The sequence below is a fragment of the Carassius auratus genome, chromosome 14 (genome assembly GCF_003368295.1).
Source record: "Carassius auratus strain Wakin chromosome 14, ASM336829v1, whole genome shotgun sequence".
NCBI classification, from domain to species: Eukaryota; Metazoa; Chordata; class Actinopteri; order Cypriniformes; family Cyprinidae; genus Carassius; species Carassius auratus.
In genome coordinates, this window is record NC_039256.1 from 14,750,210 (window position 1) to 14,768,042 (window position 17,833).

Sequence of the window (17,833 nt, forward strand, 5' to 3'; positions counted from 1 at the left end):
CGCTGCAGCCTCTACGGTGTCGGATAGAAATAGCCTGAAGCAATTAGCCCACTAAGACCCACTCATTAGGAGGTAAGAAGTGAATGAGATCTGCTCGCCACAGCTAATCAATATTAATGATGGATTATTTACAATTAACAATGGGCCCTTAATGGCCGCCTAATTGTTTGTTTTGGCTTAACGTGGCGAGGTGAGAGCAGCAGATAAACTAAGGACATTAGTGAGAGAGAGGGGAGCTAAATGTCTTCTCACTTTCTTTCACAGCACAGATAAACTCTCTTGTAATGGAGGAGCGTTTTGTTTTTCACCAACAAATCTGCTCAATGATTTTAGTCCCCTCTAGGTCAAAATGAGAGTTTTGTGGCTTTTAATCTGTCTTCACACTTACACTCAATTAGCAATTTCTTGGTGTCACTGGAAAAAAAAAGATTCAAGAACAAAGTCTACCCTAAATTCAGTTGTAAATTGGGTCCAAACCGTTTTAATCAACATGGTCCAATTAACAAATAGCTGGTTGAAAGCATTTGAGCAACAAAGGAAATGAATAAATAACTACTAAAAATAAAAATAACCTAATAACCTAGACTGAATGACTGCAGAAACCTGTCCAAATAAATGTGCAATACTTTACTGAACGTCCTCAGCATGTCTGATATCAACAACTGCAACTACAGAGCTAAAATGTCAAATTTGTGATTAAACAACACAATAAAATTAAGACTCTTTCTTTATTTCTTTTTAATATCTCTTTGTGCTTTATCAACAATGTTCCACTTGTTGTCAGATCTGTAAAATGCACCATGTGATCAGTCACATGATATTTACGGCTCTTGTGATTGGCTATAAAAAGTGAATAGGAACGCTTTGATTCAGTGAGCTATAAGCTCTGAGTTACACAATATTTAAATCATTATTGTTTTATGAATTGATGTTTTATTATTACTTAACTCACATATTATGTGGGAAAACAGCCTTGGGGAGGGTATGGATGGGGTATGTAAAAAATCATTTACTACCTGAGACCAAGTTTGTGAGTGTTAATTTATGACCATATCTGTGTCCAGTTTGGTTTCTAACCTATGATTTCAAACTCTGGTTTCACCCCCGCCCAAACTCAGGATTGAGTGTTTTGATTGGTTGTTACTCATCTCCCAGCTCACACCTTTTTTAAACTTTTGTTGAGCCAATGGGGGGGAGGCACCCTACAGTTTAAGAGGGGGTCACCAAAGTTAGAGCTGCCTCTGTGTTTTCTTTCCCACCTTGCTCATTGTTGCACTTTTGTGACACTGCAAAGAGTTCAGTTTATAAAGATACTTCAAGGACTGAGCAGGGAGAAAAGGCTTTGCTGATGATCACAGGAATTCTAGAAATACTGCATTTTGGGATTTTCAGGCCTAGTGACTGCCCTACAAGACTGCTACTTTTGGCCTGCTACATCAACATTAAAGCTACTTCTGCTATCAGAGACGAGGACTTTCTCCATCCATTGGCTGTTTTTGGTGACTTCCACCAGTGTAACCTAACAGACAATGGCTTATTTATTAGTTTTACTGGTGCTGATGCTAGTTTCAGTATCTGAGTCTGTCCATTTGGATCGCCTCGGTCGCTTTGACTGGCAGAAGAGCATTCGACCAGGCGAGGGATGCCCTAAAAAGTGCCACCCTGAGCGCTGTCCAGATGTTAGGCAGCTGCAGGGTTGTCCAGCCGGGCTGGTTCGTGACCAGTGCGGGTGTTGCTGGGAATGTGGAAACGATGAGGGACAACTGTGTGACCCGGAGCCCCGATCTGGGTCTGCTTTTTACGGGCGCTGTGCTGAAGGTCTGCGCTGCAGAGCCCCACGCAGAAACCCCGCAGGTGAACCCAGAGCCATCTGTGTGTGCAGTAAGCAGGAAGCAGTCTGCGTTTCTGATGGAAAGACATATAAAAATATATGCCAGTTTCGGGCGGCCCAACACAAGCAAGGCAAAGGTCAGATGCTGACATTGGTGCACCATGGACCCTGCAAGTCAAGTGAGTATTTCTAAATGTACTATGATTAAATCCTTATACACACTACAATAAATTGTCATTTTTGTTGTCCTTAAATGCAAATTTTAAAAGTGCATTTGAATATATTACAGATATTATAACATTTTGCATGGATTAAAGGCAGCACAACAAATACCACAATGATGCATCAACACTCATCAATTATTACATCTATTTTATTTATATATTTATTTTAAAATAACATTTTACATTTTTTATATTTTACATTTCTTTAAATTGATCAAATAAATATAAAAAAAAAGTTGCAATTGCAACCATCCTAAAACAAGTTTATTTTTACTTTACAAAATCATTAAAAATATGATTCTTTTTCTTTTGCTTTTGGGGATGACACTATGGCTGGGACATGTCCTGGCATATGTTTATCTTTCAAAAGGCTATTAAAAAAATTCTTACTGATATTTAATTTTTGGTCTAGTGCGTGTTTGTTCAGTGACCTCAGCTAAAGTAATGGCCTCATCAGTTTGGCATGAATGCATCTGCTAATGTAAATGTAAATGTATATATAGATGCAAATGTCTTCTCAGGAGGAGCCATTGTCATGGATAGAGTCTGAGTGCCAACATAACCATCACATTTAAAAGTTTTGTCATGGAAAAGCCCAAATGAAAACCCATTTGTTCAGCTGTGGGAATAAAAAGTCAGCCGTTAAGTTTGAATTTACCTTATAATCATGTTTATGATTGGCAGCTGGTCAGTGTGCAATCTCACACCTTAAAAGAATCAAACAAGCTAATCAAAACACAGAACAAATGGCTACAGAAAACACAGAAGCTCGTAAAAAATGCATTCAGTAGCAAAGATTTTCTTCAGGGTGTTTTTTTTTTTATCTTTTTTTGAATCGTTTGTTTTTATCAGTTACTCTAAAGCTCAAAGTGTTCTATCTTCTGCAAACTTTACAGAACCAGTTATCACTTATGCTCCCCGTGACATCATCACAACCAAAGGAAGTGATGTCATCTTTTCCTGTGAGGTGTCATCTTATCCATTGGCCTCCATCCATTGGAGTAAAGAAGGAGACGTTATTTCTTTTCCTGCTGATGATTCAAGCACAGCTGTACAGGTATGTGCACATTAATTTGTTCCTGGTGGACAATAAAATTGAAAAAAAAAAAACTTGACATTCTAACAGATACACAGGAAAGCACCATTCAAACTTGCATCAGTCTACACAGAATGATAGTCACATAATCTTTAGTATCTTTTTGATACAATAGAAAAAAAAATGTTCTTAGTAAAGAATCGTTCAATAATCTTTTGTGGAATGGAAATGTTTCATGGTTGTTAAAGGTTCTTCATAAAACTATAGATGTCGATAAAGAACCTTTATTTTTAAGAGTACACAGATAAATAATCTCTCAAACAGGAGGTTTACGTTCTAGTCACATTGTTAGAAACAGTTCTGGTTTTGCTTAAATGTGCAATGGTGTGTGTTTCTGTAACTACAGGCCCGCGGGGGTCCGCGGCGGTTTGAATTGACCGGCTGGCTCCAGATTCAAGGAGTGGGGCCGACTGATGCAGGTGTGTACACATGCACCGCCAGGAACGCCTTCGGAGAGGTGTCTGCCTCCGCCAGATTACAGGTTACACATGGAGGTATGTCTGAGAACACACTCATTCATAGACACAGACACGGCCATTAGAAAACAAGGTCAGAGGTCAACAAGCTGAAAAAACAGGATTGTTGGGGCTGCTTCAACACACACACATACACACACACACACAACACAGTTTCCATGTTTTACACTCATAAAAACTGTATTGTTCAGAACTTATTCATAGATCAGGAGACAGTTTATGTGTCAACATTGTCTCAGGTGTTATTTAATTTTATATATATACTGTATATCTGATTGGTAATCTCTTCAAACGTGCTTGAAACTACATAATCTGATAAAAAAGTGTTAGCATATTAGTTGACTAGCTGACTCTTTTGCGGTCATGCAAGCTGATTTCCTCATCTAATTGCAGTGCAAAGTATTTTTAACTTAATACAAGCAACAGATGTTTAACCTGAACATTTGTCTTGTTTTAACATTGAAAAATCTGCGTCCACACTGCAGAAAGAGGTCTGTTAGGTTATTCGTGTTCTCTCTGCGGCCTGTGGCGTGGTCAGAAAAGACATGCGAACGCACCAACAGTGGGAGGAGATCGATTCACATATGCCTCTATCAAAGCTTATCATCTCCTCATCGCTAAAGGTGAACTTGGCCTTCCGAGAATCCGACAGAGCTGACGATAACCGTACACCAGTCGAGGGCTTTCTCCAGCAGGAACGTAAAGGCTGGTGATGACAGGAGGTCGAGAGGGTCCTACATGGGGGGAGATTTGGAAGGGAAAGGGAGAAGGGGTGGAAGGGCTTGTGTATTATGTGGCAGGTCGTTGCTGTGACTGTCTGGCTGTTATCTCTTTCTCTGGGGGGTTTGATCCTTTAGACTGGCCCTTATCTTAACCACCAGTGCCTGCCGTCCCAGCCCCCCTATCCCTTGCTTCCCGGAACGTCCCAACTGCTATGAACTCTGGGATAGGTGGAAGTGAAAGGTGACTCTGGACACAGGACAGACCCATTCCTATAGGATTTAGAAGCTATAAAGAAAACTAGAAAGAGGAGGTTTAAATATTACAAGTATCTGTGTGTATGTTTTACAGGAAGTTGTGGGCAAAAAAAAAAGATGTGGAGCTTTCTAAATATGATCAAAAGTAAACAGGCTGTGCTTTATTTAGTGCATTCATTAATGCTACATTTAATAAAACATTTTGTCTTCATATTTCCCAGGTTCCCAGCTCAGGAAAGAGTTCCGGGAAAAAGAAAAAAACGGAGCTTATAGAATATCAGGCGAAGAGGAGAATGTCGATGATGAAGATTACGAAGGCCAGCCTAGTGGATATATGTATTTGTAACATACCGAGATTATAAAATCATAGCATTTAAACACAGATGTTTGAAATGTCAGCTCAGCATAAAATGTGTACTCTTAAAATGTTTTAGTGCCCTTTTAAGGGTTTATGTTTATGTGTGAGCATTGTATATAAATCCAAATCATTTCTATTCACTCTTGAGAATTGTACTTAAAAATAGAACTTAATTAAATAGTTGATTTACGAATTGAGTGCTTTATTGTTTGTGGTCTAAAATCTAAAATATTTGCTAAGAGTCCGGTTAGGCTAAATCATTATTGCCAAAATGCAAAAGTGCACATGCTAAACTTTTCTAAAAGCCAAAAAAGAAATGCAAAGGCATGCATTTACCCTGAACCCATTCCCTGCTGTTGAATAAAACATCAGCAGTGTCTCTTCTCACTTCTGTCTTCTCAAAGACACTGAGCAGAAAAAAAAGCACCCAGGTTAAGTTGTTTGAAAGCTCTGGTATTAAGAGGCGTTTTACACTTAAGAAGTTGGTTTCGCCGGGTTTTCTCTTCCCTCCACTATTGATTGATGCTTAGCTATCAATGCATAATAGAAAAGCACTCAGAACAAATGTGGGGTTACGGCCTTCCAGGGAGAGAGCAGACCAGGCTGTTTCTCAGCGCCATTATTGCCCCATAAAGGATCCCTGGGGAGGGACAAGTTCCTCACATCAGCACACACCAAATACCCAATTAAAAAAGAAGACCTTTAAATTCTCTCCTCTTTCCTGGGCAGAAATCAATCAGAATTCAATCTGTTCGGCTTGGATTCCGACAGGCCAGGTAATTGCTCACCAGAGCTCGGATAGGTGACAACAGCTTCGAGGAGAGACAGCAAGCCAATCAGGTGTACTCTTTCAGACCGTCGGTGAGAAAGCAGTGATACCTAACGAAAGCTTATCTATGCGCTTTCGGGACGGCTTTTATTTTTAGACTCTTGGTAACAGGTGAAGGTTTTCTTTTATAGGCAGCAGGTAAACGATACGACGTTGAACGTTCAAATAAATGGATCATTTAAAGTAAGTGGCTCTCATATTCGTCTTCTTAAAAGCCCTTTGAAAATGAATTCCAGTTTGGAATAATTTGTACTTCAAAAGGCATTTGTTGGGGAGTGTGCAAGGCGATTGGGCGAGCGAGAATCGGAGAGACAGACATAGTGAGAGAGAGGTAGAGATGGATGAAGATGTGATATGGAGTTAGAAGAATGCAATTAAAAGCTGAATCATTCTCACTCCAGCGTAACTCTATCCGTTGAGATGAGAGCCGAGCCTCTTTCTCATGGCTGTATTTGTGTGGATAAAGCTCTCCCTTGGCCCTCGTTTTAGATTCGCGCTTAATGATTCCCTCTCCGATGGGAGAGAGTGAGCTGCTGTCAGGATGGGAGACACGATCCGGACGCAGCAGTGCTCGAGTCCCTCTGGCCGGCAACACCATGTGCAGGGGTCAGCCGAGGTCAGAGGTCATGGGCAGAGAGCTAGGATTAATGGACATCTCAATAAAACGCAGGGTCGGGTTACCAGTTGCCCAGCCTGACATATAGATACACACACACACACACACACACACACACACACACACACACACACACACACACACACACACAACATCTCTTATTATTTCACTAGTGTGTAAACTCAAGACTCACTTCATCTAAACAGAAGAGGATGTGGTCACTGTCTTCACTATAGCCTGCAATTAATTAAAATGCTATGAAATAAGTATATATCAAGACAGACAGGTATTATTTGGCAAAAAATAAAATAAATAAAAAAATATTTTCATATAAAAATAAGCTGAAAAATATAGAAAATTTAAATAAAACTGAAAAAGAAACATGCAGGAAAGACGTTAGACTTAATGAAGCAGTCATGACAGTGAATGAAGCATTTTAATATTGTGATGGTCGATGAAAAAGACCATGAATAGCCACAGGAGAGATGAAAACAGACTCTAGCAAAGAATCGCTTGCTGACAGAGATTCAACTGATTTTTATATTTCATACAAAGCAAAGAAATTCATATCTGGAAGATCAAACCTAAATAAGAATAATAATAAGACTTATTTAGTGAATTCGTTATTTACTGAATTTAATAACATGCAATTAATTCATGAATTATTAATTAATTATTATCAATTATTATTTAATTATATTTAGAAAGAAAGAATAATTAAGATATTATATATTATATTTAGAAAGGGAGAATTTTTTTTTTCTCGATAGTTGTTACTGTATTTCATATTTACCGAATTTTGCTTCATGAGATCTTGTCCTCATGTCTGGAGAACGCCAGAAAAATAAATAAACAAATAAATAAATAAATGAATAAAAATAATAATTCATGCGGAAATCGTTAGTATATTTCTAATTTCCTAAGTTTTAATAGGCCTGCTATCTAAGAGCTCAGAATCGAGATGAAGTTGGGAAAAGCCATGGAAAATGCCTCATTAACACCATCAGGTGGCGCGTGCTGCTGTCTCATTCGTTCTCGGCAGTTACTCTCGCGAGAACCCTGTTCCCTTTCAAAGGAACTCTCGCGAGAATTCCGTCGGCTCTTGGGCGGCATTTAGAGTCATTAAGTCACGCAATGAGTGAAATATGTCTTTGTCTCCCCTTTGTCGCAAAGTAATAAAGGGAAGCCGAATTCTTCAGCACAGCTGCACATTATTGCACAGCTCTCAGCTGTACAATTTTTTTTCTCTCTTCTAATTGATAAATGACAGGATGAAAGGTTATTGTTGTCAGACTAATTGGAAATGGCGGTGAATTACTAACGGGCCCGAGCGTTTTCAGCAGTGGCATTAGGAGGCACAGCCTGACTTGTGTTTTCACAACCAGCTGCTCATAGACCGGCCAATATGAAATAACCACATGGGCATAGGGAATATTAATTCCACTGATTAAACAACACTTGTGAAAAAAAAACTGAATATTTACAACAGTGAATTTTGATTTCATGCCACTATTACAAAATACAAGAACAACAATAGGCGAGTAAAACAAACAATATTTAAGATTACTCTTCTGGGAGACTGGGTGCTCTTTTTACATAACTAAATACTTAAAAAAAGAAAAGAAAGATAGGCTATTGCAGGCCTTTGCAAATGATTAAACATCTTTACCCAGCAGTCAAGTTACAGTAACGTATTTAATGGCATTTCAGCAAAAAATTATACAGTAAAATAATTCATTAAAAAGCACAAACAAGCAGAAATAGTTTTAAACCAACACCCAAAACCACTGTCTGAGAAAACAGTGGTTCATTTTTGACCTTTGACTCAAAATAGTTGAGATATGGCTGCTCTATTGTTGTGTTAGATTGTATAGTTTTTAAAAACATTACTTATTTTTTCCAAATGTAGGAGCAAACAGAGCCCTAATAGAGTTTCAATCTTATTTAAATCCTTACTCTTATAGACGGAATACAGTGCTGTAGAAATGGACTTCCATTTGCAGGAATGTATCATTTAACCCTTCTATTTTGCTCTCCGGAGAGGTACTCTTTCACTTAGATTTTTCCTGTGAAAGCAGGATTTGATTACTACGGTAAGTGGTAAACATGCAGGTATTTTTCCATCTCAGCTTGTTCTGAGTTCAGGGCCTCGGAGCCTGTGGATGCAGCTTGTCTATGGCACTTTTCACAGATCAGCTTTCACGCAAACAAACCCTCACAGAGGAGACTATATGCAGGTAAATGTACAATGCCAGCCATGCATAGCCTTAAGAATCAACCACAGTGTTACAGACGCTGACATTTGCCTTTGCAAACACATCAGATCAGCGCTTTTTGTGTCCTTCCATTTTAAAATCTGTTGTGTCAGTAACTATTAAGGGTTTCAGCGGAAGTGTTCACTGTTTAATAATGTATACAGTCAAATGAATAGCACGGAACAATAAATGTTTGCAGTACGGCATGTTAAAAATTTAATGGTGTATTCAGAACAAACATACTGACTTAAGTAAAGATGGCAAGGGTGTTACTATGGCTTTAACCTTTCCGGAACAAGTTGAAGGAACATAATGCATTCTGTAGCTGTGCTAATAATCTTTTTCATATTTCTCTTTAAAGTGACAGCTATAGCTCTTCATGTTTCAAGTAAAAGTATATTTGCCTTTGACTTATTAAAATCGCATGTTTTCTTATGCATGCATTTCCATTTGGCCCAGACAGACAGCAGTCAGTGATTGACAGATGTATTGATCCCCAGAGAAACTTTGTGATGGTGATGTGGCATATTTTTATTTACTGCCTGTCTTTAATCCAACCTAGCCACCGCTGACAGTGCCGCCTGTCCTTTAAGACTGACACAGTGCCTATTGTGAGGACATGGAAGAGTGTGGTGTTTGATATGTTGAGGGTGCCATCAGGGAAAGCTGTCATGCAGTTTGCCAGCAGGTACTGTCACCAACATAATAAATCAACTGTCTAGTCATTCGTTCTTCCTGTTGGCAACTCTCTCCCAGCTTCCGTTCACTTTCAAAACCTATATTTCTTTCTTTTTTATATTCCATTCCTTTTATTCAAGCTAAAACAATAACATTTAGCTACCCTTAATAACAAGCTTGAGTGTTAATTACCATTGTTCAATAACCCACACAGTTCATCTTACTTATGTTTGTGTGCAGAGTTTATTTGAAAACGTTGATTTCCATATTAATCAAGGAATTTATTGTGTGTAGATCGGCCAGAAGTAATAATAATAATAATAAAAAAAGAAATATACATACATAACTTTAAACAGTATTTACAGTTATATTTTTGATTGTTAAAAAAGCACCTTACACAAATACTTGTTTTCTGAAAAAAAATTTCTTAGTCAATTTTTTTCTTCTTCAGAAAACAGAATTTAATCGTGCTTCTCAAGTAATCTTTGCAACTTATATGATGACTATTTAATTTTCTTTCACTTTAATTAATTCCTTACATTCAAATTCAAAAGAAAACAATGGCAAGTTTTGAGTAAAAAAATTGTTTTAGAGTTAATCCTAGACCAAACATTTTCATCGTTGTTCCTTTTTAAATGTGCTTCCTGTATCAACCCAGTACCTTGTACATGCCTTTGTTACTAGATTTCTGCCAGTTCTCAGCAATCTTTGTGTGCTATATTGATCAAGCAGGCACTGAATGGACAGTGAATGTGCCATCAGAGGCCAAAACGAATTAAATCCTAACTGCAATGCATTTCAGGACAATCTGCAGTGACATCATGCTGCGAGAATAAATGTGCACTGGAAGCTACAGCTGGTGCTGAGGTTTGTTGGTAATGGATGGGTACCTATCATTGCCTCTGGTCCTGAGCACTCTAAAAATTGCAGTAGGCCTACCTCAGGCGAGGAGCGCATTATTGTTAACTTGAACTGAACAACTCAAATCAGTAATGCAGAATCAAACCTGTTGTGAGCCATCTAATCGCGGACTGAGAGTGATCGTCAGTTCTTCCATCCTGTTTTATCGCCTCGTATTCTCACTTCCAAACAATTATGTCTGACTTAATTGCCAATATCCACAGCTGGGTTTCAGTGGTTCTCAGTGAGTTACCACATCACCAGTCATCATATTTCCAGAGTGAAATAAGTGGGGGGTTTGCTTTATGAGAAATAAAACTGAAAGTGTTTCACTCTCACAGTAAAAGGACCTGTTGGGGACATCAAGATTTTGTAAACACGGCCATTGGCGACACACCGATGTGCTGTAATGGCTAGTTTGGGGATGTGTACCAAGTTATGGAGCAGTGAATATGTGTGGGACTTGGTCCCAAGGCATTATGGGTAAAGAGCTACATGATGGGGCATTAGAGCCCTTGGTGACAGACATACAAGCATCTCAGTGTTACTTTAGATGATGTAATCATAACACGAACGACTGAAGGAAAAACTGAAGCGAGAGAGAGACACCAAGGTCAATTTGGTCCAGTTTGCAGGCCCTCGTGTCATCTTTATCGAGAGTGATCCGAGAGAGGCGTAGAAAAGGAAGCGAGATGCAATCTGATTATCATCGGAGACACGAGGACGATGAGCGTTTAATGCATAAATGCTGGAAAAAGTGATATTTTATTACAGCAAAAAGGCTTTCAAAAATTACAGGAAAAGGCTGGAAAATGTGTCTGCTTTGGATGGCACTAAAACCTGGTTTAACAGGGTCATAATTCACTTAAGTCTGATGGGTCCTGTCGTTCATACTCTCAAATGTGCTGCCCTGAAATCCTGATTTGATCAGCAGAAACTGCATTTTTGAGGAAAAACCACTTTGTTGCTATTACTGTGGTATTTCAAAGACGGATAAGAGCAAAAAATTGCTTCTTCAAATTTCATTTTTTGATGTCCCATTCAATTGATCAGTTTATACTGTGAAAAACGACCATGTTTCCTTCCAGTGGGGACGGCCTTCTGTTACATGTGCTACACAAAGCAGAGCAATTAGATGAAAGGCGCTACATTTAAGATGATTTATGCCACGCATTATGTCCGTGGAAATCCCCATTCTCACTTTACACTCATATTTGCTTGAGAGAAAGGGAGATGTCAGACATTCCGACTGTGATAAAATAATTACAACTATATGAGGGGAACATTAATTATTGTGACGGCATCCATTTATATCAATTGTTTCGACAATCTATATGAAAAGCAGATATGTTTTCAAAGGCTGCGTAAGGCTCATTAGACCAAACTTTGGAGGTTTTCATCAAAACTCAATGATATTAATAAAGCTAAACTGCTACAATGTGAAAAAGTAAATTTTACTGGTCAATTTAGATTTGGCCCAGGTTGAAAAACTATTTATTTCCCAGAATGCACTTTTTTGTTGATTTACAATTCATTCAATTCCATGTCATTCATATTCAAATTCCAATTCAAGTTCCTGTGGGGTGTGGACAATTCATTTAAAACCAAACTCATGAATTTCCAATTCTTCAATTCTTCATTTTGCACAACCCTGACACCCTGCTAGCATAATTTGTGGACACATCCCATCATTCACCAGAGCTTTCTAAATATGCTGGTGTTGAATCCACCTGTGTGTGGCGGGAGTTAGCATCTGCTCAAGCATGTAGCCTGAGGTGGTGAAGCACAGATCAGAGCGGGTGGATCATTAACCTTAATTACCCCTCTAATCCACTCCCCACACTACAGAGTACACAGACCGGCCCATTAGCCTGGATCACTGTCAGCCTGCAGGGGTCTGCGGTTCCTCTGCTTCTCACAGCAGCCCCCGGGGAGAGATGGCCTTTTAAGGAGAACCGTCAAGCGCCTGCCTGGAGGAGGGTCGGACGCTCTCTTGCACCCCTGCTTCTTTTGTTTGTTGTTTTCACCCTCTTTTTCTTGTACCCAGATGGTTCATTTTGCAGTAGCTGGTGGACAGTTCCTCCCCTAAATGTTTATTTGGGTTTTTCATTCTACCCTGCAGGCATCCTTCACTCATTCCTTGCCTTTTTCTGTTTTCATCTCTCTCAATTTCTCCTACAGAGCACTGAGTTACATCTCAACACATCCTACACCGTCTCAACTCCTCCTTTTCAGAGACAAAATGCATTGTAATAGTGCAGTGTAATAGTTTTGTGTAAACTTGGCTGAAATGACATTAAATGTTCTTCATAGTGGCAAACTCTAAAATCTATCTATCTATCTATCTATCTATCTATCTATCTATCTATCTATCTATCTATCTATCTATCTATCTATCTATCTATCTATCTTTTGCCCCCATCGTTCATGAGTTAAACTCAAAGTTCTAAGATGTTTTCTATGTACACAAAAGCCCTATTTCTCTTAAATATTGTTCACAAATCTGTCAAATCTGTGTTAGTGAGCACTTGTCCTTTGTCAAGATAATCCATCCACCTCACAGGTGTGGCATATCAAGATGCTGATTAGACGGCATGATTATTGCACAGGTGTGCCTTAGGCTGGCCACAATAACACATAACAAAACCACAGATGTCGCAAGTTTTGAGGAAGTGTGCAATTGACATGCTGACTGCAGGAATGTCCACCAGAGCTGAATTGAATGTTCATTTCTCTACGAAAAGCTGTCTCCAAAGGCATTTCAGAGAATTTGGCAGTACATCCAACCGGCCTCAGAACCGCAGACCACGTGTAACAACACCAGCCCAGGACCTCCACATCCAGCATCTTTTCACCTCCAAGATCATCTGAGACCAGCCACCCAGACAGCTGCTGCAACAATTGGTTTGAATAACCAAAGATTTTCTGCACAAACTGTCAGTAACCGTCTCAGGGATGCTCATCGTCCTCATCGAGGTCTTGATCTGACTGCATTCTGTTGTTGTATTTTGTGGGGAAGTTGTGGCCTAGTGGTTAGAGAGTTTGACTCCTAACCCTAAGGTTGTGGGTTTGAGTCTCGGGCAGGCAATACCACGACTGAGGTGCCCTTGAGCAAGGCACAGAACCCCCAACTGCTCCCTGGCCGCCACAACATAAATGGCTGCCCATTGCTCCGGGGTGTGTGTTCACTGTTGTGTGTGTGAACTTTGGATGGGTTAAATGAAGAGCATGAATTCTAAGTATGGGTCACAATACAAGGCTGTATATCACGCCACTCATTCTTAACCCACTTGAGTGGGCAAATGCTCACTTTTGATGGTGTCTGGCACTTTGGAGAGGTGTTCTCTTCACGGATGAATCCCGGTTTTCACTGTACAGGGCAGATGGCAGACCGCATGTATGGTGTTGTGTGGGTGAGTGGGTTGCTGATGTCAATGTTGTGGATCGAGTGGCCCATGTTGGCAGTCAGGTTATGGTATGGGCAGGCGTATGTTATGGACAACGAACACAGGTGCATTTTATTGATGGTATTTTGAATGCACAGAGATACCGTGATGAGATCCTTAGGCCCATTGCTGTACCATTCATCCACGGCCCCATGCTGCAAGGATCTGTACACAATTCCTGGAAGCTGAAAATGTCACTTGTATACTGTTTTGTTCTCTTGTTGACCTGGCTGCTTCTATTGTTCTCATTTATAAGTCGCTTTGGATAAAAGCGTCTGCTAAATGATTAAATGTAATGTAAATGAAAACATCCCAGTTCTTGCATGGCCAGTATACTCACCGGACATGTCACCCACTTGAGCATGTTTGAGATGCTCTTGACTAGTGTTGCTTTCATCAATGAAAATTATGACTAAATATCATCGTCCTTTATCACATGACAAAAATGAGAAGAGATGCAACTATAAAAGCTCTTATGACAGTGACTATAATTAACTTTATAATGCAATATTGTTGAAGGAAAAAAACAAGACTAAATGTAGTTTAAAAAATAAAAAATATTTTTTAAATTATTATTTTGCAGTATTTCTGTTTCCAGTGTCTCGCTTCGGGGCTACATCAGGTCGCACTGCACAGACGCAACCGAACCAACGTCACTTCCTCAAGCCCCACTTACAGCATTATTTAGAAGACGACAACAAACTAAGTTAAGTGGGATTTATACTTTCACCTGGCTCCACTTTACGTGCCTCCACTGATTGCGAGGCGCGAGCGCACCTTCCCAAACGGACGAGGCTTTTATACTTGTTGCGTTCGCCGTTGCACTATTCTTTGAAACGACAGGGGAGCGGCGAGGAGTAATTGTTCTCTAAAACCATTGGGAATCACAGGTGAAAAAAAAAAGTCATTTTCCAGTATGGCCAGTAAAAGTCTTGTGATGAATGAGTTGATGAATTAATAATTTATTTATGTAAAACTTAAAACAATCTTAAACTATTGGCTGTATTTCGCAGCAAACACAAGACAACTTTAAGCAAATAGTGTATAAAATAGTGTAATTAATATTTAAATGAATTCTACTTCTATTTTATAAAAGAAAAATAAAACTTACTTCAATTTCGGATGCTGAGCATGCGAAAAGTAAAAAAAAAAAAAAAAATGCCGTGCACTCCGCCACACGAAACGAGTTTGCATGCACTCAAAGTGAAATTCTGGCAACCCTGCAATGACGTCATAATTTCAGCAGTCGCCCATGCAAACTTTCGGACACATCGAGAATAAATTAACCTTGAAACAGAGAAAGGGACCGATGGCCGACCAGCTGGGGGTTGTCTTTGGGAGGAAAATTACAAAATTTTATTTTATTATATTTACTGTTTTTATTTATTTTATTTAAATGTATGTGTGTGTAACTCTAACATGTTTGTAGGTAAAATAAATGTTGTAGATTTAAATTAGAGAGTCTTCCGTGTCTGGAATGAATGTATTATTGATAACCTTGTTTGAAATGGGTTTGAATAAAATAACATTTTGGTTTTGTCTATACTACTGGGTACTTGTACTATATTGACTGGGTTAAATAGAATGGCATTACTAAAGAGAGACTAAATGTCATCAGTTTTCATTGACTAAAACTAGACTAGACTTAGAGTATGAATGTGACTAAAACTAATAAAAACTAAAATGACTGCTTCACACAATGACTAGACTAAAACTAAAATTAAAATAGGCCGCCAAAACCAACACTATACACTGGATTGGCGTATATGACTGTGTGTTCCAGTTCCTGCCAATATCCAAACAATATTTGAGAGAACTAGACCTTTTGTGTACATAGGAAAAGTTTTAGATCTTTGAGTTCAGCTCATGAAAAATGGGGGCAAAAACAAAAGTGCTGCATTTATAATTTTGTTCAGTGTATCTATCCATCTATCGTCTGTCTGTGTATGTCTATCCACCCATCTATCTGTATGACTGTCTGTCTCTCTGTATACTTATCAGTCCTTTTATTCCACTCTAGATCTACTGGAATATTTCAGCATCTTTTACTGCATATCATATAACATGAATCAAACCAGAATGGTCTTGGATTCTGCGTCACTCTGTTTGCTGTTGTGATGGATGGGAGATCAGATGTGGCGCCAGTCATGTAGCATGAGATGTAAAGTTTCCTTCTGCTTCAGTGGGGTTCATTATAGCGGAACTATAGTTGAGTTCAGTGACACCTGCATTTTCTCTCCCTCCCTCTCTCCCATTTTTCAAAGATGTCTGAGAAGGCGTTTATTTGGTCTGTGGGTCTTAAACCTATGCTAAGTTTCAGGTTAATTGTCTCCATTTCTAATATGGTTTTGGCATGGAAATTGTGTCATTTGGGGGCATTTCCTTTGGGTGTGAAGAAGCCAGTAATGATGCCAGTTGTGGACAGTTGGCATGTTTTCATTGGAAGCGATCCAAGGCTATTTGTCTTGACTCTGGCTGGACTCCAAACTGTTATTAAAGTTTCTTCTATTTCCCTGCCATAAGACTAAAATGTGGCACTGGCCCAAACACACACACACAGACACTAATTTTAAGTCATTTTGATGCATATTCCCATGTTAAACCAAAAGGAAAATGTTAAGACAGCTTCCTATGGTTGGGTTACGTGAGTCACTAAATCTCATATCATTCTAGAAAGATCAAGACTGCGCTATTGACACAATGAGGGCATAAAACGGACTATTAATTCACATAACAGGAGCATTACGGTTAAGCAATAAACATTTCTATTATACGTATTTATGAAAACAATGTGATTGACGCATCTGTGTTGGAGTTTTAATCAAAGGCTGTGAATGATCCCCTACAAACTAAAATGACAAACTGTTTTTAACAGCGTTTCCTGGCAATTAAAACATTATTGTCCATAATGAGTGTTTGAGGTGGATTCTTCAGCTGCTGCTCATTATTCCTCTATATTTGGACCAAGGAAATTGTATCGATCAAACACTCTACATATTTAATTTCAAATCATTATGAAAACAGCTTTGCCACTGGCCATGTAATTCCAGTGTGCCATCTCTAGATGCTGTGTAAAATTGCAAGAAAGGAAAGAATATCCTTTGAGAAACACTCGACAATAAATGTGATGTTAAACCAATTCACGACTTGGAAAAAAGATTTAGGGGCATAAAGATGTTAGGCATTTACAGATAAAAAATATGTCAGTAAAACTGTCAACATATTATGTTTCAAGAAATGATGCTAATATGATCATGTTGTCTACCCACAAACAAAAATGGACCTACAAAAAAATCTAGCTTAATTTTCATTTGCCTGTTTTTAAACAGACAATAATAATAATAATGTAAACAAATAATAATTATTAGCCTTTTAAAATATCTTATTTCTCTTTGTTCGTATTTTGATTTGTTATTAAATCAAACTTCAGTCATTCAAATAAAGAAATATTCCAATCCTAGAGTTGATTATTCAAAAATAATCAGATTTTGATCTTATCATTAATATATATATATATATATATATATATATATATATATATATATATATATATATATATATATATCCTAAACGAGTCATGGGTCTGAGTGCAGTTAGTGGATAACTAACTTTATATGTATATTGTGTATATATATATATAAAGGCATTTTAACAAGAAAATATATATAGTTTTTTTTAAAAAAAAATTTTATAAGAGATAAATATATGGTTTTTACAACATTACATCTTGTTTTTACGAGAAAACATCTCATTATGACGAGAATAAAGGGGTCCAATTATGCTCTTTTACAAAGTCTTGCTTGTTTACTAGAACATGCTCCCATGCTTGGTGGTTCAAAAAAAAAAAAAAAAAAAAAAAAAACATTATTATTCGATTAGCTCTGGGTTTGATGAAGGCCTGCCTTGCGAAAAAAAGAAATGTGTCGTGACTGGTTAGCTGTCCCATGCAGTGCGTTTTGATTGGCGAACAGCTTAGACAGTGTTTCAGTACTGCCCCGCCCCTTTCCAAAGCAGCAAGTTCCGTCTGTTTAGTTAAAGATGGCACCTATCAATTTGAGCTGGATTCAGACCCCAAGAATACTGAATATAAGAGGTTCACACAGAACCTTTGCATGCACGGATATAGACATATTTTATTGCAGTGGTA

General features: G+C 38.4%; 1 protein-coding gene across 1 annotated transcript; it reads left to right on the top strand.

Annotated features, from left to right (window-relative positions):
- The first annotated feature begins 1,204 nt into the window (after positions 1-1,204).
- Positions 1,205-5,155, top strand: LOC113113769 (kazal-type serine protease inhibitor domain-containing protein 1-like). The gene is made up of 4 exons (XM_026280245.1): positions 1,205-2,010; positions 2,952-3,112; positions 3,498-3,645; positions 4,826-5,155. The coding sequence occupies exons 1-4, from the start codon at positions 1,530-1,532 to the stop codon at positions 4,948-4,950; spliced, it is 915 nt and encodes a 304-aa protein (XP_026136030.1). The 5' UTR covers positions 1,205-1,529; the 3' UTR covers positions 4,951-5,155.
- The last annotated feature ends 12,678 nt before the right edge of the window (positions 5,156-17,833 follow it).

Coding starts and splice junctions, on each gene's coding strand:
- LOC113113769 (XM_026280245.1), top strand. CDS start 1,530: ATGGCTTATTTATTAGTTTTACTGGTGCTGATGCTAGTTTCAGTATCT. Junction 3,113..3,497: donor ATTCAAGCACAGCTGTACAG/GTATGTGCACAT, acceptor CTGTAACTACAG/GCCCGCGGGGGTCCGCGGCG. Junction 3,646..4,825: donor ATTACAGGTTACACATGGAG/GTATGTCTGAGA, acceptor CATATTTCCCAG/GTTCCCAGCTCAGGAAAGAG.